We start from the raw sequence: 27,783 nt of genomic DNA, 5'->3' as shown, positions 1-27,783 counted from the left end.
TTTGAATGGGTTTTGGTGATGTACAATCACTACGTAACAGGTCAATCCTATGCTTGTTTACATAGAAGTAACTCTCAGTCATTTCATTTGGGACTTACTCTAAAGAGTGCTTAGCACTGCAGCCTTAGTGCCTCTTGAGGGCTTTTTAAACAAACACATTGAGACTTAGTCATGCTATGACGTCTCATACTGTGCCAAAGACACTTGAAGAGAGACACTGCTTACAAGTGCCTGTACGCTAATGCTAGGAGCCTCCAAACCAAGATGGGAGAACTGGAGTGCTTGGTCTTAGAGAAGAGCATTGATATAGTGAGCATAACCGAGACCTGGTGGAATGGAGAAAACCAGTGGGATATGGTTATCCCTGGATATAAACTATATCGGAAGGACAGGGAAGGACGTATTGGTGGCGGAGTCGCTCTATACGTGAAAGAAGGCATTGAATCCAGCAAGCTCGAAACCATAAAAAGAGGCAGACTCCTCCACAGAATCGTTGTGGGTGGTGATACCGTGCCCCAGGAGGGACTTAATACTGGGAACGATCTATCGTCCCCCTGATCAAAATGCTCAGGGAGACCTTGAGATGAGATATGAAATTGAGGAAGCATCCAAACTAGGAAAGGTGGTAGTAATGGGTGACTTCAACTACCCGGACATAGACTGGCTGCATATGTGTTCCAGTCATGACAAAGAAGCAAAGTTTCTAGATATTCTAAATGACTATTCCCTAGATCAGTTGGTCATGGAACCGACCAGAGGGACGGCAACCCTGGACTTAATCCTCAGTGGGGACCGGGACCTGGTGCGAGATGTAAGTGTTGTTGAACCGATTGGGAGCAGTGACCACAGTGCTATTAAATTAAACATACATGTAACTGGCCAATTGCCAAGAAAATCCAACACGGTCACATTTGACTTCAAAAGAGGAAACTTCACAAAAATGAGGGGATTGGTAAAAAGAAAGCTGAAAAACAAAGTCCAGAGGGTCACATCACTCGAAAATGCTTGGAAGTTGTTTAAAAACACTATATTAGAAGCTCAACTGGAGTGCATACCGCAGATCAGAAAAGGTACCGCCAGGGCCAAGAAGATGCCAGCATGGTTAACGAGCAAAGTCAAGGAAGCTCTTAGAGGCAAAAAGTCTTCCTTCAAAAAATGGAAGTCTTGTCCGAATGAAGAAAATAAAAAAGAACATAAACTCTGGCAAAAGAAATGCAAGAAGACAATAAGGGATGCTAAAAAAGATTTTGAGGAGCACATTGCTAAGAACATAAAAACCAACAACAAAAAATTCTATAAATACATTCAAAGCAGGAGACCATCTAGGGAGACGATTGGACCCTTGGATGATAAGGGAGTCAAAGGTGTACTAAAGAACGATAAGGAGATTGCAGAGAAGCTAAATGAATTCTTTGCATCTGTCTTCACAGTGGAAGATATAGGGCAGATCCCTGAACCTGAACTAACATTTGCAGGAAGGGATTCTGAGGAACTGAGACAAATAGTGGTAACGAGAGAGGAAGTTCTAAGCTTAATGGACAATATAAAAACTGACAAATCACCGGGCCCGGATGGCATCCACCCGAGAGTTCTCAAAGAACTCAAATGTGAAATTGCTGATCTGCTAACTAAAATATGTAACTTGTCCCTTGGGTCCTCCTCCGTGCCTGAGGACTGGAAAGTGGCAAATGTAACACCAATCTTCAAAAAGGGATCCAGAGGGGATCCCGGAAATTACAGGCCAGTTAGCTTAACTTCTGTCCCTGGAAAACTGGTAGAAAGTATAATTAAAGCTAGATTAACTAAGCATATAGAAGAACAAGCCTTGCTGAAGCAGAGCCAGCATGGCTTCTGCAAGGGAAAGTCCTGTCTCAGTAACCTATTAGAATTCTTTGAGAGTGTCAACAAGCATATAGATAGAGGTGATCCAGTGGACATAGTGTACTTAGACTTTGAAAAAGCGTTTGACAAGGTACCTCACCAAAGGCTTCTGAGGAAGCTTAGCAGTCATGGAATAAGAGGAGAGGTCCTCTTGTGGATAAGGAATTGGTTAAGAAGCAGAAAGCAGAGAGTAGGAATAAATGGACAGTTCTCCCAATGGAGGGCTGTAGAAAGTGGAGTCCCTCAAGGATCGGTATTGGGACCTGTACTTTTCAACTTGTTCATTAATGACCTAGAATTAGGAGTGAGCAGTGAAGTGGCCAAGTTTGCTGACGACACTAAATTGTTCAGGTTTGTTAGAACAAAAAGGGATTGCGAAGAGCTCCAAAAAGACCTCTCCAAACTGAGTGAATGGGCGGAAAAATGGCAAATGCAATTCAATATAAACAAGTGTAAAATTATGCATATTGGAGCAAAAAATCTTAATTTCACATATACGCTCATGGGGTCTGAACTGGTGGTGACTGACCAGGAGAGAGACCTCGGGGTTGTAGTGGACAGCACGATGAAAATGTCGACCCAGTGTGCCGCAGCTGTGAAAAAGGCAAATTCCATGCTAGCGATAATTAGGAAAGGTATTGAAAATAAAACAGCCGATATCATAATGCCGTTGTATAAATCTATGGTGCGGCTGCATTTGGAATACTGTGTACAGTTCTGGTCGCCTCATCTCAAAAAGGATATTATAGAGTTGGAAAAGGTTCAGAAGAGGGCAACCAGAATGATCAAGGGGATGGAGCGACTCCCTTACGAGGAAAGGTTGCAGCATTTGGGGCTTTTTAGTTTAGAGAAAAGGCGGGTCAGAGGAGACATGATAGAAGTGTATAAAATTATGCATGGCATTGAGAAGGTGGATAGAGAAAAGTTCTTCTCCCTCTCTCATAATACTAGAACTCGTGGACATTCAAAGAAGCTGAATGTTGGAAGATTCAGGACAGAGAAAAGGAAGTACTTCTTTACTCAGCGCATAGTTAAACTATGGAATTTGCTCCCACAAGATGCAGTAATGGCCACCAGCTTGGATGGCTTTAAAAGAAGATTAGACAAATTCATGGAGGACAGGGCTATCAATGGCTACTAGCCATGATGGCTGTGCTGTGCCACCCTAGTCAGAGGCAGCATGCTTCTGAAAACCAGTTGCCGGAAGCCTCAGGAGGGGAGAGTGTTCTTGCACTCGGGTCCTGCTTGCGGGCTTCCCCCAGGCCCCTGGTTGGCCACTGTGAGAACAGGATGCTGGACTAGATGGGCCACTGGCCTGATCCAGCAGGCTCTTCTTATGTTCTTATGTTCTTATGTTCATACTATGTATGATGGGCAGAGCAATTCAAGTCATGGGTGGAGCAGCCGGCAGGAAGCTCCGTGGCATCCACTTGCCTTTCGGAAGACGCCGGGCTGGCTGAATGCTGGCTTAGTCAGGAGCTCCCACGGGGACTGGGAGGTAAAAGCCAGCTCTGACAAATACTCCTACTGAGGACTAAGCACTCCCAATTGATTGTCATTGTCATTATTTACCTATGCCTACTTTTTTGCTGGTGGAATTTTCGGCCAGATCAGGACCCTTGGGAGCACTCGGAAGGGTAGTTGGATATAGCGGAAGTTCTCTCCCTTTGGCTCCACCTCCACCAGGCCTCTGGAAGGCCCCTTTTTCGGGCCTTCCGCCAGCTTCCACTGGCTCTCTGCCCGCTGGGCTGGGCTTCCCTGGCAGACCCTCGGCTGAGCTGGCAGGGTCCCGGCGGTGCCGTGATTCCACCAGGATGAGGAGTTTCTTCTGGCACAGCCAGGAGCCTGCTGGCTCAGCTGGGGGTCTGCCACATCCAGCCCCCACAGCCCTGCGTAAATACAAGTTGAATTGATCCCTAAGACTGGATCCAAACCAGTAGTAGTAGCTCCCTTGATTTAAACGGTTTTAAGATATTTTCCAGTTATATATTCAGTTTGGAGCTGTGGGTTTGTTTTTCCCTTCCCCCCCAGCACAATGTATTAATTTCTCCTTTTCCACTGCCCGTTTTCCACCCTGTCAGGTTGCAATCTAAACAAACTTACTAGGGAGTAAATCCCATTGGGTTGTATTAAATCAAGCCCTATTCAAAATAGACCCATTGAAATTAATGATCCTAAGTTAGTCATGTCTGTTAACTCCAGTGAGTCTACTCTGAGTAGGACTTGGTTGAATACCACTTATTGAACTCTGTCGGATGTACTCCTGAGTATCTCTGCTTAGCACTGGAGTGTCAAGAGGCTCAGTCTTAAGCCACCCTTTTCCTTTTTTGACAGCAAAATTGTCTTAAGCCTGTCCTTCCTCTCCCTCTTCTTCTGACATCTTACATTATGTGCTAGAAGCAGATATGAGACAACCTTGAGTGCTGCCAACTCGGTAAAAGTGGATTACGTCCTCTGTCTTTGTCCCTATTGAAAAGTGTTGGACTGTCCTGAAGCACCCCACAAATGTTTGATTCAGTTTGCAGTGAGAACACAGTGCAGAGCTCTGGTTCTGGCCAGGCTGGGGTCTGCTTTACACTCAAGTCATTGTCTTCACTGACCAGCTTTGCCGCCAGTGAAATGACCTCAGTCCTTAATGTTGTGGTACATACGATGTCTGACTCAGCTCTTGTCAAGGGGAGGACAGAAGCATATCTTTCACAGGGTACAGAAGAGCAGACTCCCCTAAGGACTAGTCCATAGGTTATGCTGCAATATTCAGCAACATAAATGAGTGAAGCAGGGCAAAGGGGAGGGGAGAATGGGAAGAATAGGCATATGTGCTGTTGCACTCAGGGCTTGCTTGTGGGCTTCCCTTAGGCATCTGGTTGGCCTCTGTGAGAACAAAATACTGGACTAAATAACCAGTGGTTTGTAACCTTTTTTGGCCCATGGACTCCCTTGAGAATCTGATGAAAGCTATGGACTCCCTCCCCAGAATAATGCACATGAACACTTACACACATAATTTTGCATACAAATCAAAGAAAAGAATCCTTTTCTTCTGTGCCTGGTTCATGGACCCTCTGAAGCCCATCCATGGACCCCAGCTTAAGGACCTCAGTAGGCTTTTGGTCTGATCCATCAGGAACCTTCCTGTTCCAGTTTCCCCATTGGTCCTGCAACCCCAAAGGTAGCATCTGAGTGGCTGAGCTGGCTGCCACTCTCCTTACGCTCAATTTCAGGATGCTTTAAAAATTAAATTAAAACAGCCCCTGCAGCTTCAGCGTGGGCAGGAAACCCTTGCCTGCCCATTCCAAATTTAGATAAAAAAGCTTGGTGTGATTGGCCTTGGCCTCTTGGGATCTCCATGCCAATATAATGTATGGCTTCATTCATCAGCATGGAGACTTTGCATGGCAGTGGCAAACATGCAAGTGGTGACACCGGTATGGAAACTCAGCACATGATCTGGGATTATCTAGAGTTATGAGCTATTCTGCACATCACATCACCAGCGTTATGAATCATGTGGACTGTATCTTAGTGGTCTCCATGTGCTGAGCAGAACATATAGCACAGGTCTGACACAGTTCTGCATTCACATTCACATGGAGTAGGATCCCCAGGTGTGGGAAATTTTACCTAGCTTGGAGAGTGGCCAAAGGATGTTAAGGAGTTACTAGTCCTCATTAATGGATCTGGAGAATGTGCCCGTAGAAAGGCAGGCTGTAGGAATGCAGGGGGCAGAGCTCAGTGGTAGAGCATGTACTTTGCATGCCGAAGGTCCTGGGTTCAGTCCCCAGCATCTCCACCCAGGGCTGAGAGAAACTCCCATCTGAAACCCTCAGTTGCCTCTGCCATTCAGTGTAGACAATACTGAGCTAGTTTGACCAATGATCTGACTCAGTATATGGCAGCTTCCTGTATTCCTAATAGTAATTTTCTGCCCCTGGAGCAAATGCATCCATTCTGAGAATGAAACTTTGCCAAATGTACATTTCAGGATACCAATTACATGTGTATATACCCAAATGGCAAAAATAGCTTTAAAGTGATTTAGTTTTAAAGCCGTTCCTCCCACAGTGCTAAGGAAGCATACACTGGAAAACCTGATTGTCACCCCCCTCCCAAACCTATGTCTTTTCTGCTGTAGAGCCTGTTGCTTGGCAATTAAGTCTTTTCAAAACCAAAGTCACGGTACACTTCCCATTAACATTAATGAAATTCAGTAAGCGTGCATTTATAAATAAACCATTAGGGATGCTGATTCAAGTGCATTGGTCCTGCAGCGTTTGGCCTTCTGTAGCCCCAGAACAAGGTGAATCAAGTAATAGAAGCCAGGAGTCATGAGCTGCAGGGACAATGAATGATATTATCATCAAGGCAAAATCCCAATCAGCTGGCAACCTTCAGTCTTATCTAGGTCAGGGGAGTCAATGGTGGGTCTGGAAAGGGCTGTAGCTCTGTGGTAGTGCATCTTCTTTGCATGCAGAAGGTCCCAGCTTCAATCCTCGGCATCTCCAGGTACAGCTGGGAAATATTCCCTGCCTGAAATCCTGGAGAGCTGTTGCCAGTCAGTATGGACATTACTGAGCTAGATATGCCAACGGTCTGACTCAGTATAAGGCAGCTGCCTATGTTCCTATGATGGGCAGAGTCACTAGCCCAGGGAATGCTCCAGCTTGTAACTCCAGTGGCTTATCATGCTGGGTAGGCAGCATCACTCAGATCTGGTCTACACACACAGCACATTGAGGTGGTGATATAATGTCCTGTACCACTCCAGATGTGGGGATAACATTTCTGAATGGCATGTAGAAGATGCCTTCTGCTCCTGTAGGAATTAGGAAGTCTGTTTCTTTGAAAGTGGCACTTGTCATGTGTAGTAACATAGGAAGCAGCCTTCTATGGAGCCAGACCCTTGGTCCATCTTGCTCAGTATTATCTGCACTGACTGGCAGCAGCTCTCCAGACGGGTTCCTCCAGTCTTACCTAGAGATGCTGGGGATTGCACCCATGACCTTCTCTGTGCAAAGCAGAACTTCTACCACTGAGCTATGGCCCTTCCCACTGGTGATTTTTGCACATACGTATATTAAAAATAATTAACCATTTTAAAAAAGATGCCTGATTAGTCAGGAAGCAGTTTGGTAAATGATCAAAAGGGTTTTCATTGATTAAAGTATAATCCATGGACTAAACATTAGAGCCGTGCTGAATGTGCATTTTTTGTTTCTCTTTCCCAGGTGGCTAGTAGTGAAGGATTCTTTTCTCCTGTACATGAAGCCAGATAGTGGAGCCATTTCCTTTGTCCTGCTGGTAGATAAAGAATTCAGTATAAAGATTGGCAAGAAGGAGACGGAAACAAAATATGGGCTTCGAATAGACAATCTCTCCAGGTGAGGCACAATGGTTTGTACCCCTTACTATTCACTTGGCATTTCATGGCTGAACAAGACTTGTCACATATTAATGTACATAACCACTTTCTGTCCTAGATTTGGGCCTCCTTAGAAACTTTAATAACAGCTATAGCATAGGCAAATTCAGCATCTTGCTATTCATAGAGGAGAGGAATCTTAACGGCTATTAGCTAAATACAAACAGGACCTGCAAAAAAAGAAAAAAGCTGCATTAAGTGTGTCATACTCATCTTCACTATGCCAGCCAGCCACCTATGTCCTCTTCTATGATGCTCCATTCCATTCCTTCATCTTCCTGATTTTTTTATTTCCTCCTTCTCCAATAGTCAACCAGCATTGTGTGGCCACTGAGCATGCTCAGTCCTTGCTGAGCTGTTTAGGGGTCCTGCTTAGGGTTGTGTTGATGAATCAGCAAGCTTTTTAGCTGAACAGGGCTCTGAAGACTGGTTCATTCAGATGCAACCCGGTACATTACTCATAGAACAAGATTCTCTTACATATGTAGAACAGTGTCTCATTATCCCCTCTGGTGGTTGCCTGTAACAAGTAAGAATTATGCGCAAGGGAGTAGGAAGGGAAATTAATGTGTCATTAATGACTCACATAGGCATGTGCCAGCAGAGTGCTCCTGTTCAGGGTTCCTACCAGCCGGCCATGGCCTCTTCCACCACACCCCTTCTTCCTCAAAATTTTGTGGATTCACTTGTGAGGCTTGCTTAAGGCCTGTGCAGGCAGGCTTCTCCTCATGCAATTAGAATTAGGTGGGAGGGGAGAGGGGATGTGATTCCATTGCATCATCATGGCTAGCCCTGTCACCCTCCATGCATTGGTGGGCAAAAATTTGCAGCAGGGAGCCTGCTGTACTTCATTCAGTTTGGAACCCTGCACAATCTGGCTGTCCAGTGCAGATGTTTTCCTTTCAACGTGTGGAGGTTGGCGGAACCATGCAATACGCAAGAAAGTGATACAGGAAGCAGTGCTAGCTGTCCCACATGTGATTCTAATTATGCAGAAAGACCTGAATGCCTGATGCCTAAGACCACCCACGAGCTTCACCAAATTGGTCCAGAGCATGTCTGTAGAGTTGTGGTTGAAGACAGGAGCCAGCACATGCCTCACATGAACTACATTGTTTTAAATTGTATTTTATGGCTTCTTTCATTCCTGATGGTGTATTCCATGGAATTCAAATTGTAATGCAATAAAATACAAACTACTGGAGGGGGCACAGCCCCCCGCTTGCTTCACTCACCAATCTCCCACCCCCAAACACATACACAGCAGGAACCTCCATACACACAGACAGACAGACACACACATAGGGATTCTCTCTCTTGTAAACACACACACACACACACACACAGAGTAGGAGATACACAGCACAGGCACCCCCAAACACCCCCCAGGTGCTTCCAGACACTCAAACACACAGGCACTCATGTACCGCCACCTCCAGGCACCCACACTCCCCACCCCAAACTGCTTGCCTCAGCTGTTGCGGTGTCACCACCGGCTCTGGCTCACCCAACCACCTTCCCTCTCTCCCTCCCTCCCTCCCTCCCTCCTTGGCTGGTGTCATCACTGCCGCCGCACAGCCTGCCTGCTTGCTTGTTTGTAAATCCCCATGCCACCCCCCCACAGATACCCACACTTCCCAACCCAGTGCAAACCAACCTGCTTGCCTTGGCTGTTAGCTGCTGCTGCCGCCACCACTGCAGCTGGTCTCCTGCCGATCTGCCAAGGTGGCTGCTGCCACTGCTGCTACCACTGCTTCTACTACTGGCTTCCTGCAAACCTGCCCAAGCTGCTGCCGCCGCCGCCGCCACATAGCCCACCCTCCCTGTCAGCCGTCTTTGCCAGTGTGCACCGCTCCCAGCGTCATGCTGCATAATGTCATGATTTTTTTTATTATCTAGTAAGATAAGAAATGACAGCAGCAATAAAATACAATTAAAAATAATACAGCATCTAGCACAGTGTGTATTACAATTGCTACAACAGGCATAAAAATCATTTAGTGACCCACCAAGATCCCGAGCAATTTTCAGGTGGTCCTTGGGGGGGAAAAGCCTTAGGGGAACCACTTAGAGTCTTTGGCATCAAAAGGGGTAAACATAGAGCTGCCTTGAAGCAGCCCCTCCCCAGGTGATTGATTAAGCTTATTTATGTACGCCTTTCCACAGTGAGCTGTGCCCAAAGCAGCTTACAACAAACACCCGCAATATTCAAATAGGACAAAAATCAACAGTTTAGCAAACATAGAACAAATTCAGTACTACAAAGGAAATAAATCTAGACTTAAATACGTAAGTGAAAAAAATGTTAATAAACAACACAGCTCCAGGTGCTCATCCCACTGCATCCCAAGGAGCCCCAGCAGCCTGGCTGAAATACAGCTCAGTGGGGAGGGGTCCTCTCACCAGGCTAAATGTCTTCCCGCTGGTTCCCCCTTCTCTCCTCCAGAGAAGACTTACAGCAGCAAAAGGGAACTGCTGGGGAGGGTAATGGTGCCAAGTCTTCTTCTCCAGCCTCTTGAAAATGCCATTCTGTTCCGCCTGGTGCAGCTCTTGTTGCCTCATTCTCAGGCTGAGAAGTTGGACCCCATCATTTCATGTTGCTTGGGGAGGGGGCTGTGAAGCTGGGCAAAGTCCCTCCCCTGTGCAGGAACAGAGGGAAGGAAATGGTGTCCCCACTTTGCTTAGGCAGGACACAGATGCTTCCTGCGTTGTAGACTCTCGGCACAGTCTACATGGGAAGAGCTGTAGCTCAATGGTAGAGCATTTGCATTGCATGCGGAAAGTCCCAGGTACAATCCCCACCATCTCCAGATAGCAGATTGTCAAAACAGCTGGTGCCTCATGGGACAGCTGCTTTTGGGGAAAAGGCCACATTCTGTTCATTCGTCCCATCTTCCTGCATGTTTCTAGAGGTTGGGGTTGACTTTTGGATCACCATTTCCATAACTCCAGCTTCTGAAAGTCTCTCAAACAAAGCTATGCACCTTGATAATTAATCTTCATTAAAACAAAAACAAGGCATATGCTCAGTCAACATAAGAAGAGCCTGCTGGATCAGGCCGGAGGCCCATCTAGTCCAGCATCCTGTTCTCAGGGTGGCCAGCCAGATGCCTCTGGGAAGCCCACGAGCAGGACCTGAGCGCAAGATCACTTTCCCCACTTGGGATTCTCAGCAACTGGCATTCGGGCACATAACACCTCCAAATCAAGATTATGGGGGGTTAGATTGAGATGCCTGGTCTTTTTTCCCCTCCTTCTCATTATGCTGCACAATTTCCCCCCTCTAGGTCACTGATTTTGAAGTGTAACAGCTATAGACATGCTCTCTGGTGGGGCCAAGGAATAGAAGAATTCATTCAGAAAAACGGCAAGAACTTCCTCAAAGGCCACAGATTTGGTTCTTATGCAGCTGTCCAAGAGAACACCTTGGCAAAGTGGTGAGAGTGGGACCCTGAACTAGTAGATGCAGTGATGAAAACCCTGTTCAATTTCTGCCTCTTAATGACACAGGAACTGTAGCATCAAAAACTGCAATGCTCATCTGATCCCCTAGCATTTCTGTTCTCGCATATTCAAACTACATGAAAAGTGAAACAAATGATCCCTGTTTGGCACACCTCCCCCATTCCCCTCCCTCTCTTCGCTATCTTTCTCTCAGCTGCCTAGAAAGTAAAGTACTGTCTGTGCTTTTAGGTATGTGAATGCAAAGGGGTACTTTGAAGATGTTGCCAATGCCATGGAAGCAGCCAAAGAAGAAATTTTCATCACAGATTGGTGGTAAGTAGTTCATTTGCAATCTCACTCACTCACTGACACATCTAGAAAAGGGGGCTGATGGGAGTTGTAGTCCAAAAACATTTGGAGGGCACCAGGTTGGCAAAGACTCTCCTACAACCTTTTAATACAAGGCTGTATTAAAGGCTGCACTGTTCAGGAGCCTTTCAGCATGGAAACTTAACCGTGGGTCCAGATGGTTTGGCAACAGAAACAACTTTCTCATAGAGACAGGGGTTTTTGTTTTTGCTAAAAAGGCCTTTTCAGGACACTTGGCCAGGAAAGCAAAGCTGAACCAGCCAAAAATAAAATGAGAGAGAGAGAGAGAAGTTGTTTTAAAAACAGTGCTTAATTTTCAGTTTGGGGGTCTTCACCTTCCTGTGAAAAATCAAGAAGGTCTCTAAGCTACATTCCTCTAACCATTAGCCACCCAGTTGAAAGATGTGAACCACAAAATTACAGGGGGCAAAAAGGAACCTTGGCCCTTTATCTTTTGTAGAAGTCCTTTTAGCTACTGTTTCCAGAAGATTCCCCACTCCCTAGCTTCACCTTATGATTCAAGCACTGGTGCAGACTGGGCTTTCCATGCCACTGGATAGGAAATGTCATTATCCACCCAGACCACATTCACACCATACATTTATTCCACTATTATTCCACTTTAAACTGTCATGGCTTCTACCAAAGAATCCTGGGAAGTGTAGTTTGTGAAGGGTGCTGAGAGTTGTCAGGAGACCCCCTGTTCCCCTCACAGAGCTACGATTCACAGAGCTACAATTCCCAGAGTGGTTTAACAATCTGTCCCTCTTCCCAAGGAATGTATGCTGTGAGTGTGGCTCCCGACTAATGGCCAGCCATTTAAAAAAAAAAATATTCACACACATCTGTTCCATTCAAACATAAAGGGTAGAGGGGAAATCTCATGTTTAAAGATGCAGCATGCAGGTGAGTGGAGCTGAATAAGGCAGAGTGAAGGCCCACCCTCAAAAAAAATTTGCTGCCCCATTTACAGGTGGCAAATTTGGAGAGGGGAGTTTTGATTATCTGCAGGTTTCTGTGGGGCTTACCTCATAGTGCTTGTGGCTACGCCTTTTGCTTTTCTGCTTCACATTTCTTTTTCCACTAATGGAGTCCATCATTTTTTCTACCCAGTACTGCCACCCCCCAGTAATGTAGCATTGTTCCAAGGGGGAATTTTGTATATGTGTGTGAAATGCTAGTCCCTGAGAAGCTCTGCCCCTTAAAAAGCAAATGCTCCATGCCACTATTACCACAACACTTATGAATGTTTCACTCCCTGAAATCACACACACGAGTATTCCATCCCACCACTTGATTTCAAACCCAAGCTTCATGATTAAGAGGCCCCATCATTTCAGGGACTTTTCTCCCCACCATGGATCATCGTCAGTGTTGAATTCAGGCTAGAAGAAAATTTCTTGGAGTGATGGAGCACAGAGAGGTAAGAAAGGGAAAGTTTCAGTTCCCTCCACCTGTGCCTGTGTGCTCCTCTTGATTTTGATGATCAAGATCATCTGGAGAAGCACTGTTAGTTGCCTCCTGTGTTACAGAGGCCCAACTAGCCTCAACCAGAAGTCAGGCATTTAGTGTCACTGGTCCAATGCTGTCGGACACCTTTCTAGCAGAGATTCGGCAGGCATCCTCACTTTTCACTATCAAGCATCTGTTAAAGATTGTTTTTTTTGCTGACAGGCCTATGCAGCTGTTTAAAAAGTTTCTTGAGTAGCCTGTCGATTTAATGATTGTTTTGTATTGCTTTTAAGTATTTCCATGTGGCTGTATGTTGCCCTAATGCTTTGCAATCAGTCAATCAATCAATAAGACCTTACCCCTGCTTCACCTAAATAATAAATTCTGTACCCACCATCTTTAATTTGGCCTTAAGGCGGCCACCCTGAACTCAAGCACTTGGGACTAGGTCTCACTGTAATCAATGGTAAGTCATCATTATGGTTGCGCTGCATGAATGGATCTGGGTCTGATTCATGTATGAAGGCAGCTGCAGTAATGTCAGATTAATTCATTTTGGTTAAGATAACACAATCTTCCACATAGGCTCTTGGCTTAACAGGAACCGTTGCTCCTCCCCCTCAGAACTTGAGTGACAAATTACTCTGTGTGCTCATTTCACAAACAACAGACTTGTTTCAATCACAGATGTTGGCTCTTACGCACACTGTGGCATTGTTGAAAACAATGAATAGAAAGCACATTCAGAAAGTATATAATTCCAGGGGGCTTTTGCCATTGCTGTTGTTAAAACAGCCAATGGAGACACTTGTTTTTGCAAATGTTGCAGGTAGGAACGGCCAGTGAGGTGGGGCATTGCTATACTGCTATCTTCCTGACAGTGGCAGTGCTGCTACTTCCTGGGGGTGGAGCAGGGCAGAAGCAAGGTTGGAGCGGCACAGGCACACCAGTGGGACAACTGAATTGGCCCTGCTGGTGTGCCCACAGAGCCCTGGTTTCTCTGTCTCCCATGTCTGCACCATCCCAGTAAGCCGTAGTGACACCGCTGTTGGGAGGATAGGAGTGCTCCACTGCCCCACCTGTTCCTGGTTGTAGGCCAGAAATAGGTGGAAGGTAGACTGCAGTGCACCCCAGGTCTCTTGGGCAATTTCCTGTAGATACGCTCATATTTAAAATTATGTTTGAAGTAGGCCCAACTAGCTATGTTTTTCTTTTCTTTTGCAGGCTGAGCCCAGAGATATTCATGAAACGGCCAGTAGTGGAAGGCAATCGCTGGAGATTAGACTGCATTTTGAGACGGAAAGCTGTAAGTGTGCTTTAAAAGCTCTGAAAAGTAGGCCAGTAATATCCCCTGTTATAATGCAGGCAGGAAACTGAGTCTGAGAGAGAGTGGCTCACCACCTAGTGAATTCATAGCTAAAGAGGCAGTGTTGGCCACCAACTTGGATGGCTTTAAAAGAAGATTGGCGAAATACATGGAAAATAAGGCTGTCAGTGGCTACTAGCCACGATGGCTGTGCTGTGTCTGCACAGTCAAAGGCAATATGTTTCCAAATACCAGTTGCTGGCAACCGCAGGAGGGGATAGTGCTCTTGAACTCAGGTCCTGTTTGTGGGATTCCCATGGACAAGTGGTTGGCCACTGTGAGAACAGGATGCTGAACTAAATGGACCACTGGCTTGATCCAGCAGGCTCTTCTTATGTTCCTTTGTGAGATTTTCACAGCTTGCAGGTGCTACTCACTATACCAGCACTTGTAAAGCACAGCCTTATTCTGAGCTGGAATTACAACTCCTCCCCCCATCTCCCCAATTGAAAGGAGCAGAGCTTGGAAAAGCTACTTTTTTTGAACTACAACTCCCATCAGCCCCAGCCAGCATGGCCACTGGATTGGGCTGATGGGAGTTGTAGTTCAAAAAAAGTAACTTTTCCAAACTCTGGAAAGGAGGGCAACAACCTTTCCTGTGTGGAGAAGGGAAGAGCATTCAAAAGGGGAGAGTTCAGAATCCAATTCCCCTGTGCCTAAATAGAATGGGGCTGGCCTCATTTTGAGTCAGGTCCAGCCCCCTTGGAGTCAGGCCCACTGCTCCAACTCCACCCCTTTCCTGACCTCCACGGTAGTCCACCCTGTTCCCCCTTCAAAAAACCCAAAACTTGGCTTGGAAAGTGGGCTCTACAGAGCTTCCTTTGGTTGTAAATTTAGTTTTATTTTATTTAATTTAAGTATATAATGCCTATATACTGCTTAATCATAAGCATTTCTCAAGAGGTGTACATAAAAATAAACTATGCAGAGAACAAACAATAAAAATTAATAATAAAACTGAACATAAACCCAAACGTTACCTTAAAATGCCTGCTGAAACAAGAACGTTTTAGTCATACGCCTGAAGTTCAGCAAGTAGAGTGCCTGTCTAATCTCATGTGGGAGGGAGTTCCAGTGGCTTGGTCCCACAACACTGAATGCACAGCTTCTAGTGGCTACGAGCTATTTATCTGACCCATGGGGGGACCACCGACAGAGACTCCCCCAAAAGTCTTGGTGATCAGGCAGAGATGTAAGTGATCAGGCAGTCCTTAATATATCATGGAGCCAGGTTGTTAAGTGCCTTGTAAACTACCCCATTGGGTCCAGAGCCCTTACAGATTTTTAAGTGTTCAGTCTTGACACTGAAAAAGCCTAGTTGATTTTTGTTGTAAATTGAAGGGGGCTTGCCCACCCCTAATCCTATGTTCCTATTTTGTCATAGCTCTACTCCAGTCAGAGTACTATTTTTATTTTTTTTATTTTTTTTGGCCAACTGTGAATGAGAATGATACAAATGGTGATAATGGTATAAATCGACTTTTCAAGAAGATACCATCACAATGCAGCCAGATTTATTACATATATCTGCTTTCAAATGGATTCTCATTACATGGGTAATGGTAAACATCTATCTTCTCCAAGGAGATAGAGACCTAATTAGGAAAGAATTTCACTTGGCATGTGTCCATACTTTATTGTTATGTTAGTTGGACCGTGTTATTAAGCTTATGGTGAAAGATTATTTTAATGGGATCTTTCATCATCATCATAAAAGGCCTTTGCCAGGGGTCTAAGTGCCTTCTCAAGCTTTTATGGGTCAAAAAGGATTACTCCTTTTGCGGCAAAGTGGGCTCCTCCCTTGAATATTGCCTTGATCTTTCAGCCTGAAATTGAAATCAAACAATCCGTAACATTCTGGCTCATGAGAGAGTGAGGGGGGGCAGAAGGGGGGGCAGGCATGAAGAGGAACACAAGATCCTTTATCACACTAGAGGGGAAAACAGAGTCTTGTTGGACACTGAAAAAAGTCTGTTCTACTTTCAGATCTTGGGATTTCTAGACCAATCCTGTGATTTGTTTTTTATTCATTTATTTTCAGGGACTACCAACAGGGACTGCTGGGAGGAAGGATGGGATACAAATCAATTAATTAAATAAATAATAAATATTAAACATTGAAACGTATTGCTAGGGTACCTTGGTTCTTTAGTTATTAGATTTTATATATGTTTTATTTATTTATAGTGTAGCGCTCTCAAGGTGACTTACACAATATAAAATTGCAATACAAAAAAAACCCTTAACAATGGCAGCAGCATTAACAATCCTGAGAGAAGAGGTCACATGAACTGTGGGGAGTGAATCCCATTGCAGGGTGCTACTATCGAAAATGCCCTGCCCCTAGTAATCACCTGTCTCAGTTCTGAAGGGGGGGGGCTGGAGAAGGGTCTCTGATAATTCTTTAAGTATCTGGGCAGATTCATTGGGGGAAGCGCTATTCATGACTAGCAGGAGCAAAGTTAGGAAAAGATATACATGTTGTTTTTACTTTGATTACTATACAGATGAGGTTTTTGTTTTTCTTGTTTGTTTAGCACAGTGGGGGAGCTGGAATTTGGCCCTGCAAATAGAAGAGAGTGCAGTATAAAATGAGTATAAACCTTCCTGTTTTGTGTTGGTGGTCTCAATCGCATTTTCTTTGTTGACAGCAACAAGGGGTGAAAATCTTTGTGATGCTCTACAAAGAAGTGGAGCTTGCTCTCGGCATCAACAGCGAATACAGCAAGCGTACCCTAATGCATTTGCATCCCAACATTAAGGTATTGTTGCGCGCCTCCCCAATCTCTGAGCGGTGAGATTTCAGGGGTCCCTGCGCTCATCCAGTGTTTGGTTTCCTTTGGGAAGAAGGTCAGCGAACACTGCGGTGTCTTTATGAAATATGGTTTATTTATTTACACACATTCCAGCCTGAGCGTAGGAAGGAGGCGTTCAAGGCATCAGCAGTCCAATATCCAGCTTTTCCAGTAGTGTTACAGGAAGCATCCTAAAGCCATCGTGCAGAGAGATAGCCTCTCTGCCTGCCTCGTGTTCCCAGCCTTTCTCTAGGCACACTCTACACACACTCAAAGCACAAACTTCTGCTCGCCGCCAGGAAAGGGGGGGAAGGTTCTCCTGAAGAGTTTCAATGACAAAAGGATCTTCCTGGCTCATTCACCAGTTGCTGGGCACCTAATAGGCCCATTAACTACCTGGCCACTGTATTAGCTTAACAACAGAAACTCCATCGGAGCCAGCTCCTCCCATAAGGCATAGGATTCCAAATCAGAGGCTGGAAGGGGACTCACAAGAATCGTCCATTCCAACCCCCAAACTCACAACTGTATTTATGCTGTTTACTGCATATATGCTTAAAAATTCCTTTTATAAAACTTTTTAAATAAGATATACTGTGCTGAGGCTATGATTTCTATAGCATAGCATAGCAGTTAGCCTGAAGCTCCAGCCTGGGAAGAAACAGCCTCTTGGAGAGGGTGCCATAGTTTAGTAGTATAGCCCATGTCCTGCCTGTATAAGGCATATAACTGTGTAACATTTTCAAAGCATTTCCCCTCCATTGCTTTGGATTTGTCAGAAGACACACAGAATTAGGACTGGACAGAGCAGCTTAAAACTGCCCCATTTCAGTTTCAATGGCCCATCCAGATCAACATCCTGTTCTCACAGTGGCCAGCCAGATGCCTGCAGGAAGCCTGCAAGCAGGACCTGAGCAAAACAGCATTTCACGGTCCGTGGTATCTGCAAGCTCTCCTCCAACACCACATTTCAAATTAGTTGAATGGAACGGACCAAGGAATTTCAGAAGGAAATCACCCTGTGCTTTATAGATTACAGCAAAGCCTGTGTAGATCATGAAAAACTATGGAATGTTTTAAAAGAAATAGGGGTGCCACAGCATCTGATTGTCCTGATGTGCAACCTATACTCTGGACAAGAGGCTACTGTAAGGACAGAATATGGAGAAACCAATTGGTTCCCAGTCAGAAAGGATGTGAGACAGGGGTGTATTTTATCACTCTGTTTGTTTAATCTATGCGTGAAACATATCATGCGGGATTGGACCAAGTTGAAGGAGGTGTGAAAATTGGAGGGAGAAATATCAATAATTTAAGATATGCAGTCAATACCACATTACTAGCAGAAACCAGTAATGATTTGAAATGAATGCTGATGAAAGTTAAAGAGGAAAACACAAAAGCAGGACTACAGCTGAACGTCAAAAAGACTAAAGTAATGACAACAGAAGATTTATGTAACTTTAAAGTTGACAGTGAGGACATTGAACTTGTCAAGGATTATCAATACCTTGGCATAGTCATTAACCAAAATGGAGACAATAGTCAAGAAATCAGAAGAAGGCTAGGACTGGAGAGGGCAGCTATGAGAGAACTAGAAAAGATCCTCAAATGCAAAGATGTATCACTGAACACTAAAATCAGGATCATTCAGACCATGGTATTCCTAATCTCTATGTCTAGATGTGAAAGTTGGACAGTGAAAAAAGTGAATGAGAGAAAAATCAGATCATTTGAAATGTGGTGTTGGAGGAGAGCTTTGAGCATGCCATGAACTATGAAAAAGACAAATAATTGGGTGTTAGAACATTAGAAGCTAAAATGATGAAACTGAGGTTATCATACTTTGGACACATCATGAGAGGACATGTTTCACTAGACAAGACAATAATGCTGGGAAAAACAGAAGGGAGTAGAAAAAGAGGAAGGTCAAACAAGAGATGGATTGATTCCATAAAGGAAGCCACAGACCTGAAGTTACAAGATCTGAACAGGGTGGTTCATGACAGATACTACTGGAGGTCGCTGATTCACAGGGTCGCCATAAGCTGTAATCGACTTGAAGGCACATAACAACAGCAAAATATTATCTGTAAATCATTCCCTCTACTTCTGAAATGCGGAGGTGTGTGTTGGTAATTTTGTAGCCAAAATGGCATCATCCACATACAAAATGGGTGTATCAGCTGGCCTTGGGGATTCCCAAGGTTTGCAGAAGTACAAATAATCTTTATAGAAAATATTTAGAGATGGGAACCCCAAAACAGCCAAACTGAATATCCTCAATGGTTACAGAATTTTGACTGACTGATAAGGGACGGAACAGAAAGCTGAGTTTAGGGTGGGTGGGAATGGAATGGAGTATCCTGGAGGAGGGCAGAGATAACTGTCTAGGACACTGAACAGAATGCTACATACGGCAACATTTTGTTGCTGGTCCCCCTTGTTATTTGGATGTGTGAAATGTAAAGTCTTCTCAGGTGTTTAGCATTTATTGTTAACGGCTTTGCCTACAACACACCTGAGTTTTTAAGGCTGGTAATTTCTGTTTCATGCAGGTAATGAGGCACCCAGATCATGTGTCATCAACTGTTTATTTATGGGCCCATCATGAGAAACTGGTGGTCATTGACCAGTCCATAGCTTTTGTTGGAGGTATTGACTTGGCTTATGGCAGGTGGGATGACAATGAGCACCGACTGACTGATGTAGGCAGTGCAAAACGAATGACAGCAACCAAATCTGCATCTACGATAAACCTCTCCGTAAGTACATGTGTTCCTCTTACATTTCATTTCATGTACTCCCCTTAAGCCCATCTAGCTTTTCAGGAAACATTTGAATGCAAGTATAGGATCCCTCTTTCACACGCTAGCTTTCTCACAGTCAGTGGCTACTAGCTATGATGGCTGTGCTCTCCCTCCACGGTCGGAGGCAGGATACTTCTGAATACCAGTTGGTGGAAACCGCAGGAGGAGAGCATGCTGTTTTGCTCAGGTCCTGCTTGAAGGCTTCCTGTAAGCATCTGGCTGGCCACTGTGAGAACAGGATGCTGATCTGGATGGGCCACTGGCCTGATCCAGTAGGATCTTCTTATGTTCATATGTGCCTTCTGTGTGAACGAGTGTTTGAACATTTGATTCACCCACCTGCATCCAGAAGGGCTATACAACTTGGAGGACTATACAATGTTCCCTTCTTTTTAGATGAGCCCTTACCTGTCTGTTTTCTGTCCTCAGTCTTTAGCTGAACCTGATCAACAGCCAACCATTGGCCCTCAGTTAGAGCACCAAGTGAAGCTGCCATTGCAAGAGAACACTGATGACACTCCAGATCCTTCGAGGATGAAAGGAATAGGGAGACCGAAGAAATTTGCCAGGTTCAGCATCTACAGGCAGCTCCACCGGCATGGCCTGCACCACGCAGACAGCGTCAGCAGTGTAGACAGCGATTCAAGTGAGCGAATTCTTGTCATTATGATGGGCAGTAGGTATAAGGCAAGAAGCAAGTCTTAAGATATTGGCATGACTTGAATATTTGATAAAGGGCTGTATTCAGTGAAGTCCTGCTCAGAGTAGATCTGTTGAAACCAATGAACCTCAATTAGTCATGTGGATGAGACGATGGTGTTGGGAGGAGGGGTTTGGATTTGTTAGGCACTGGGGAACATTTTGGGACAAGCCGGGCCTGTACAAAAGGGACAGGCTCCACTTGAACCAGAATGGAACCAGACTGCTGGTTCTCCCAATGGAGGGCTGTAGAAAGTGGAGTCCCTCAAGGATCAATATTGGGACCTGTACTTCAACTTGTTCATTAATGACCTAGAGTTAGGAGTGAGCAGTGAAGTGGCCAAGCTTGCTGACGATACTAAATTGTTCAGGGTTGTTAAAACAAAAAGGGATTGCAAAGAGCTCCAAAAAGACCTCTCCAAACTGAGTGAATGGGCGGGAAAATGGCAAATGCAATTCAATATAAACAAGTGTAAAATTATACATATTGGAGCAAAAAATCTGAATTTCACATATACGCTCATGGGATCTGAACTGGCAGTGACCGACCAGGAGAGAGACCTCGGGGTTGTAGTGGACAGCACGATGAAAATGTCGACCCAGTGTGCGGCAGCTGTGAAAAAGGCAAATTCCATGCTAGGGATAATTAGGAAAGGTATTGAAAATAAAACAGCCGATATCATAATGCCATTGTATAAATCTATGGTGCGGCCGCATTTGGAATACTGTGTACAGTTCTGGTCGCCTCATCTCAAAAAGGATATTGTAGAGTTGGAAAAGGTTCAGAAGAGGGCAACCAGAATGATCAAAGGGATGGAGCGACTCCCTTACGAGGAAAGGTTGCAGCATTTGGGGCTTTTTAGTTTAGAGAAAAGGCGGGTCCGAGGAGACATGATAGAAGTGTATAAAATTATGCATGCCATTGAGAAAGTGGATAGAGAAAAGTTCTTCTCCCTCTCTCATAATACTAGAACTCGTGGACATTCAAAGAAGCTGAATGTTGGAAGATTAAGGCAGACAAAAGGAAGTACTTCTTTACTCAGCGCATAGTTAAACTATGAAATTTGCTCCCACAAGACGCAGTAATGGCCACCAGCTTGGATGGCTTTAAAAGAAGATTAGACAAATTCATGGAGGACAGGGCTATCAATGGCTACTAGCCATGATGGCTGTGCTCTGCCACCCTAGTCAGAGGCAGCATGCTTCTGAAAACCAGTTGCCAGAAGCCTCAGGAGGGGAGAGTGTTCTTGCACTCAGGTCCTGCTTGCGGGCTTCCCCCAGGCACCTGGTTGGCCTCTGTGAGAACAGGATGCTGGACTAGATGGGCCACTGGGCTGATCCAGCAGGCTCTTCTTATGTTCTTATTAACTTGAATGGGTCTACTCTGAGTAGGACTAGCATTGGATACCACCCAAGGAAAGTTTGCTGCATTTACTTTCTCCTAGGCTAAGACTCAGAGTGGGATTTCAGAAAATAGTTAAATGTCCCAAGAACAAAAATACTTCACATTTACTTCTCTCCTGCCCTTCTTCCAAGGAGCTCAGGTTGGAGGACAGTATCCCCTCCCCCATTTTTATCGTCATAACAACCCTGTGGGATGAGAGGCCCAAGGTCACCCAGTGAGCCTTATACCTCAGTGGGGATTTGAACCTGGGTCTTACCCACTCCTAATCCAACACTCTAATCAGTACACTACCCTGAATCTCTATGGTCTGTAAAATGCTTTACATACTCTATATTGACAGGCATTACAGTCGTATTCCTTATAGCAGTCCTGTGGGGTGGTTCAGTATTACTATATTTGTAACACAGATTTTTTTTATTTATTGTTTATTAAATTTATATCCTGCCCTTCCTCCCAGTAGGCAGATAGAGCAACTGAGACTTTGAAGCTGTTTGCTTGCTTGGGTTCTTGTTTGTTTCTAACATACTTAAAATTGCTAAGCACTGTACCAAAATTAGAAACAACAAAGACCTGACCCTTGGCCTTATAATCTAGATGCAAAAGGATATGCCACATTAGGAGATAAAGGAAAGGAGAATGAAAGGGAAGGCATGAGTTCATGGCTGCAGTGCAATTTGAACCAGGAGATAGCTTAACTAACCAAGCTAACTACTGCCGATTCAGTGGTAACTTTCATCTGTGCAGTGTTGAGTGTTCTTAACAAGGAGCTCAAAAATCTGTGTGATTCGCTGTTTGGGACAGATAAAGGCTCAATCCGGAGCTTGAAGACAGGGGTTGGAGAGCTTCTTGGTGAAACCAGGTTCTGGCATGGAAAGGATTATTGCAACTTTGTCTTCAAAGACTGGGTTCAGCTTGATAAACCCTTCGCTGGTAAGTTCCAGCGCCGTCTGCGCTCTTTTCTTTCTTTCTTTCTTTTTGGTCGGGAAACTCCCCAAACTGGTGTCCCCTGGTGTGCTGGGTCTGGTTCACACATTACAGTGGGACAGCAACTCCAGATTTCTGAAGGTTGTCTACACAGTTTTTAAGACAGCTGAATGTGACTCAAGTTGCCTTAGCCAGTTTTTCCAGGATCCTAGCACTAACCATAACATTTTTCAGCATTCTTCCAACTCCAACAAATAGCCCAGTTGAGATGGAACAGGCAACCAAGATTTTCCGTTACATGAATGCACCTTCCCTTTAACACACCAGAGGTGATTAGAAGCTTTTGCCTCTGATTTTAAACAAACTGCAGTTTCCTGTGGTGTCCAGATGCTTTTAAAGTTGTTTTTTTAAAGACGTTTTTGAGATGTTTCATTTTAATATGTTTTAAAGTCTTTTTTATTATTTTATTATTTATTTATTATTTTATTTATATCCCACCCTTTCTTCCAGTAGGAGCCCAGGGCTCCTTTTAAGATGTTTTAAAGTGATTTTAGTGCTTTTGTTTGCCGCCCTGGACTTCTTCTGGGAGGAAGGGCAGGATATAAATGTAATAAATTCAATAAATTAAATAAATAGTTAGTGAGAACAGAGCAGTACTAGGTTACGGTTTCAGTGCTGGCTTAGACATTTTGCTTCCTGAAACAAAGCCTCAATGGTTCCCCACCCCGTTTATAAAGTTTTACTGTACCATTCAGACACCAATTCCTGCCTGATGCAGTTAACTTTACCCTGCAACATGACAGAGTCAGCCTTGCAGGGTTTCAAGTCTTTGTTCATTAACAAGAGCTTAAGCAAACCAATCCTCCATGTTTGGACATCACTATGGTTAGTTTTCAGTTAGAAGTAGAATCTTTGGATCTCTCTGAAGGTGTGAAAGTGAGGAGGGAAGTGCTATGGCATATTCCTATAATGGGAAACTGTAGTTCCTACTGCATCTTAATTGGGCCTTGATTTTATGGAACATTATGAGCCAGTTTTTTGTAAGACAGTGAGTGTGTAGCATAAGGACACCTGCTGGATCTGACCCTATTTAGTCCAACATTGCTTCCCACTGATACCTCTGAGAATCATATTTAAGTAGCAGGGGATACTTCTCTAGTAGATGATGTATCCTTTCCTTTCTGCGTACATAGACTTCATTGATCGCTACACCATGCCAAGGATGCCATGGCATGACATCTCCTCGGTGGTGCATGGTAAAGCTGCCCGGGATGTGGCTCGGCACTTTATTCAGCGCTGGAATTTCACAAAGGTAAGTTTGTGTTGACAAAGAACCTGACCCTGCATAACTATCACCTTGTAGTTTCTGAGGTTACACACTGACCTACATTTAGGAGTGGATTCGGAGGCCTAGTCCATACATGTAGCAGAATGAAGTAGAGGAGTTCTACAGTGGGATAATGGATTCTACCACTTCATACTGCAGATAGGGATGAAAGAAGGCACCATTTCCCATTCTGTCCTCTATTTGTTGCATGCAACTCAGTTTCTGTTCCCCTGCAGTTCTTCTTCCACCAAAAATTAATGTTATTTGTCTTGCTGTCCACTGGGATGAAATTACGTAACTTGTGTAATTTACATAATTAATTATGAAAATCACATTGACATTACATTATTCCACCCCATTCATTTCACTGCAAAGGAAATGCAATGCAAATGGGGGGGGAGTTATTAATGATATATTGTTTGCAGAATAAAAGCAACAACAACAGTGGATACCAATTGTATTTGCTAGATTTATTTCCGCTCTAGACATGGAACGAATAAATGAACATCGGCAGTTTCTGCTTCTATTTTTGTTGGAATTCTCCAACATCCCTAACTGCAGCTGGGACAGATCACCATATTAATGCTCCTTTAGATGGGAAGAAACCCCTCTCTACAGACAGACAGGGAAAACTGCGCTAGAAACTTTTTCACTGATGTGCAATTTTTTTGCTCACAGGGATCTATGCCTGCCTGCTGAAGCATTCATACGTTATTCTACAGAGAGTGAAAGCTCTTCTCCCCATTCTCTGTATTATGGAGAAATGCAACTGACATGTAATTCAAAACTGGAAATATGCAGTGCAATCTTATGCATGCTCACTCAGAAGTAAATTCCACTGTGGCCAGTATGGAGTTTACTCTTAGGGGGGAAATGCACTGGATTGCACATTAAGAATGAAGTTAAAACTAAACATAAATTAGTCTCACAATGTATTTTATCTTTTCTTTTCTGTTGTTGTTTCCAAGATCATGAAGCCCAAATACAGATCCCTTTCCTACCCTTTTCTATTGCCAAAATCTCAGCAGACAGCTGATGAGCTAAAGTATCAGATCCCGGAGGCTGTGTGTGCCAATGTGCAGGTAAGACTGCTGTTTGATATATGCAATTTATAACTCCCCCACTGTTGTGATGTTAGTTTTTAAACTTTTTGTGGGAAGCCTCATAAAATATGCCTTAAACTGAAACGGCCATAAACTACTAGATCAAACGCCACTTCTTTTTAATAGACATCTCAGGAGACACTGTAAAAGAGATTCTTCCTCTCCCATCCCTTCTTTTTTTAGTGTTAGCAGTGCTTGATTAAAAACATAGTGAACGTGAACTCAGCATGATTACTCAGAAGTAAGTCCCACTGTGATCAATGGGATCCACTCTCCCATAAAAACATGTTTAGGATTGAAGCCTAAGTTACTAGTCCTTGTGGCAGGACAGAGAGCCTTTGAAAGTGTTACTGTAGCTGTACTTGGTCACCATAATTTTGTTGAGCCAGTATGGTGATTAACTGGATTTCTATGGATGATTTTGAATATTTGGGATAACCAGTACAGGAGTTCTTAGGTGGGTCTCCCAAAGTTTGTTAGTTACCCAAGACCTGCTTGGCCTTTACTGTCTGTATTTTTTGCATAAGTGGTCTTTAAGACAACTGCCTGGACTCCAGTTTAATCAGTCATGGAGCTCTCTGCTCAATATTAGAAATATCCAAACAATGTCAATGTCTTATTGAAAGTGCTGGACCCCCTTGCTGTTCTGCTCTGATAGGGATGAGATGGACTTGCTAGGATGTCTTTCCTCAAAATGCTCTAGGGAACATGTTGAAACCCTTGGAGCTTTGGGACTCTTGAGTGGACTTTCCAAGTAATGGATATACCCCTTTTGAGACTTGTGCCATTTCAGATGAATCAATGCCAGAAACACAGAGGCATTTTTCAAGTGCAAACTTTGCTCACTAGAAAGCTACCTATCGTCACACCCTTGTGTCAAGACACATGCAGGTTTAATCTGATTCATCCAGTAACGTGCATACATTTCTTGCAAAGATCACTTGTAAATAGGAGTGTGTGTGATTTTTTTCCCATTCATCTTTCAATTTGTTTTGTTATTAAAGACCACATAGTTTCACAATTCATTCACAGAAATCATATTTGCTTCATTCACTTACTCATTGTTTGTTTGCTGTTTCTTCCTTGACCTTCCTGTAGTGTTGGTGGTAACAGCAGAGCCAATTTCAGTGGCCACCATTGTATTTGTGTACAATAGCCCTTCGTGTTGTAATTTTCAAATCAGAAAAAAGCATGTTGGCCAACAAACAAACAAAATGACACTCTTCCTCCAGTCCTGGTGGATGCTATTTTGTTTACCCACAATGCCTCAAAACAATCCAGCAACCTGATTGTTGTGGGTAGACTCTCATTCCAGCTTCTGCCTACCTGTGGAAATGGACAGGCATCAATTGCTAGGAGTCAGGAGAATCTGCAGGTAGAGCTTGGAAAAGTTACTTTTTGAACTACAACTCCCATCAGCCCAATCCAGTGGCTGTGCTGGCTGGGGCTGATGGGAGTTGTAGTTCAAAAAAAGTAACTTTTCCAAGCTCTGTCTGCAGATCATTGGAGGGCATGCTTCTCTGAGTTGGCATTATTATCATCAGCCAGCCTCTTGAGTCCATCTGCAGCTCCTTCTGCCCCTTTTAATGGAAGAACCTGGAATCCAGACTGTGTCACCAGCAGCTAGGGGCCAAACACACACAGACACTGAATATATCCCTAATTATTAATGCATCTCTGTATGTTTTTGAACTGTTACCCACTTTTGGAGCCAGACTTGGCTGAATAGCAGGGTATAAATATAATCAATCAATCAATCAGTCAACAATGGATAAAATGGCTACAAAGACCACTGCCACTGGAGCAGGAAAGCCCCTCCAGTACCAAAATGGTGCAAATAAGGAATGAATGGGAGTAATTCATTCCTCAATGCACTGGAATAAATGAAAATTAAACTGAACTGGCCCCATTCATTGCATTCATTCATTTTTGAAATAAATGCACACCTCAGCTTGTAAGTTGATAAAGCATTTAAAACCTATTCATATAGAGATCAGGGGTCTTCTTTTTAAGCAAGTTGCCTACATTGTTGTGTGACATTTTCCTGTACCCCTATGTGTGTGGCTTTTCTGAGTAATTTGGTATCCGTAAAACTTAACATGAGTATGAGCCCTGGCATAACCTCATGAAAAACCCACCTCCTGCAAGAAGTGTTACATTCAGCCAATCAGGAGAAAGCAAGAACACTCCTTTGATGTATAAGCCAATCACAATGATGGGCTAGGATTCTCAATATAGAATATTACAGCACCAGTCCTATACCCATTTACCTGGGAGTAAGCCCCATTGAACTGATGTCTAGGACATGTATAGGATTGCACTGGAAGAAGAACCAGAAACTCAAAGCAGATTTTTCATCATCATCCCATGGGGTGAAAAGATAGAAACTAAACTCGCCACAAAATTGACTGAAAAATGCAAATAGCAAAAGGCATTTCAGGAAACCTCAGGCTGCTTCCACAGGCTGCTTCTAGGTTTGCCCGAGAAATTAGTCTCCGCAAATAGCATTTGTTCCATCCTTGATCATTCTGGGCAGAGTAGCCTTCTGAAAGCGGGCAATTGAGGACATTCCCCAGCTTCATCCAGTATTCTGGGCTTCCCTCCCCAATTTCCATTTAAGTAGCTTTTAAAACGTAGAGGTAGGTTGTGTGAGTAACTTTCAGACGCGTAGAAATGGAAGAATCAGCATCTTGTTATAGAGTCTGCTAGTGGGGCCGCAAGCATCAGTTAGCTAAAGCTTCTGTTGGTTCACTTTAAACAGATAATGCTGGCAGTTACTATCACAC

At 44.1% G+C, this 27,783-nt stretch overlaps 1 protein-coding gene across 5 annotated transcripts in view; it reads left to right on the top strand.

The window, feature by feature from the left end:
• PLD1 (phospholipase D1) overlaps nucleotides 1-27,783 on the top strand; it is a 201,921-nt gene that overhangs the window by 118,034 nt on the left and 56,104 nt on the right. For all 5 annotated transcript variants that reach the window (XM_061637320.1, XM_061637319.1, XM_061637318.1 and 2 more), the window contains 10 exons: nucleotides 7,110-7,262; nucleotides 10,591-10,740; nucleotides 10,997-11,080; nucleotides 13,793-13,874; nucleotides 16,586-16,696; nucleotides 19,288-19,494; nucleotides 19,969-20,185; nucleotides 22,445-22,573; nucleotides 23,761-23,879; nucleotides 24,863-24,976. In XM_061637320.1, coding sequence (XP_061493304.1) covers nucleotides 7,110-7,262; nucleotides 10,591-10,740; nucleotides 10,997-11,080; nucleotides 13,793-13,874; nucleotides 16,586-16,696; nucleotides 19,288-19,494; nucleotides 19,969-20,185; nucleotides 22,445-22,573; nucleotides 23,761-23,879; nucleotides 24,863-24,976 — 1,366 coding nt within the window. The remainder of the gene's footprint in view (nucleotides 1-7,109; nucleotides 7,263-10,590; nucleotides 10,741-10,996; nucleotides 11,081-13,792; nucleotides 13,875-16,585; nucleotides 16,697-19,287; nucleotides 19,495-19,968; nucleotides 20,186-22,444; nucleotides 22,574-23,760; nucleotides 23,880-24,862; nucleotides 24,977-27,783) is intronic.

This window comes from Rhineura floridana, chromosome 7 (genome assembly GCF_030035675.1).
Source record: "Rhineura floridana isolate rRhiFlo1 chromosome 7, rRhiFlo1.hap2, whole genome shotgun sequence".
Lineage (NCBI taxonomy): Eukaryota > Metazoa > Chordata > Lepidosauria > Squamata > Rhineuridae > Rhineura > Rhineura floridana.
This window is presented reverse-complemented; position numbering and strand designations above follow the sequence as displayed.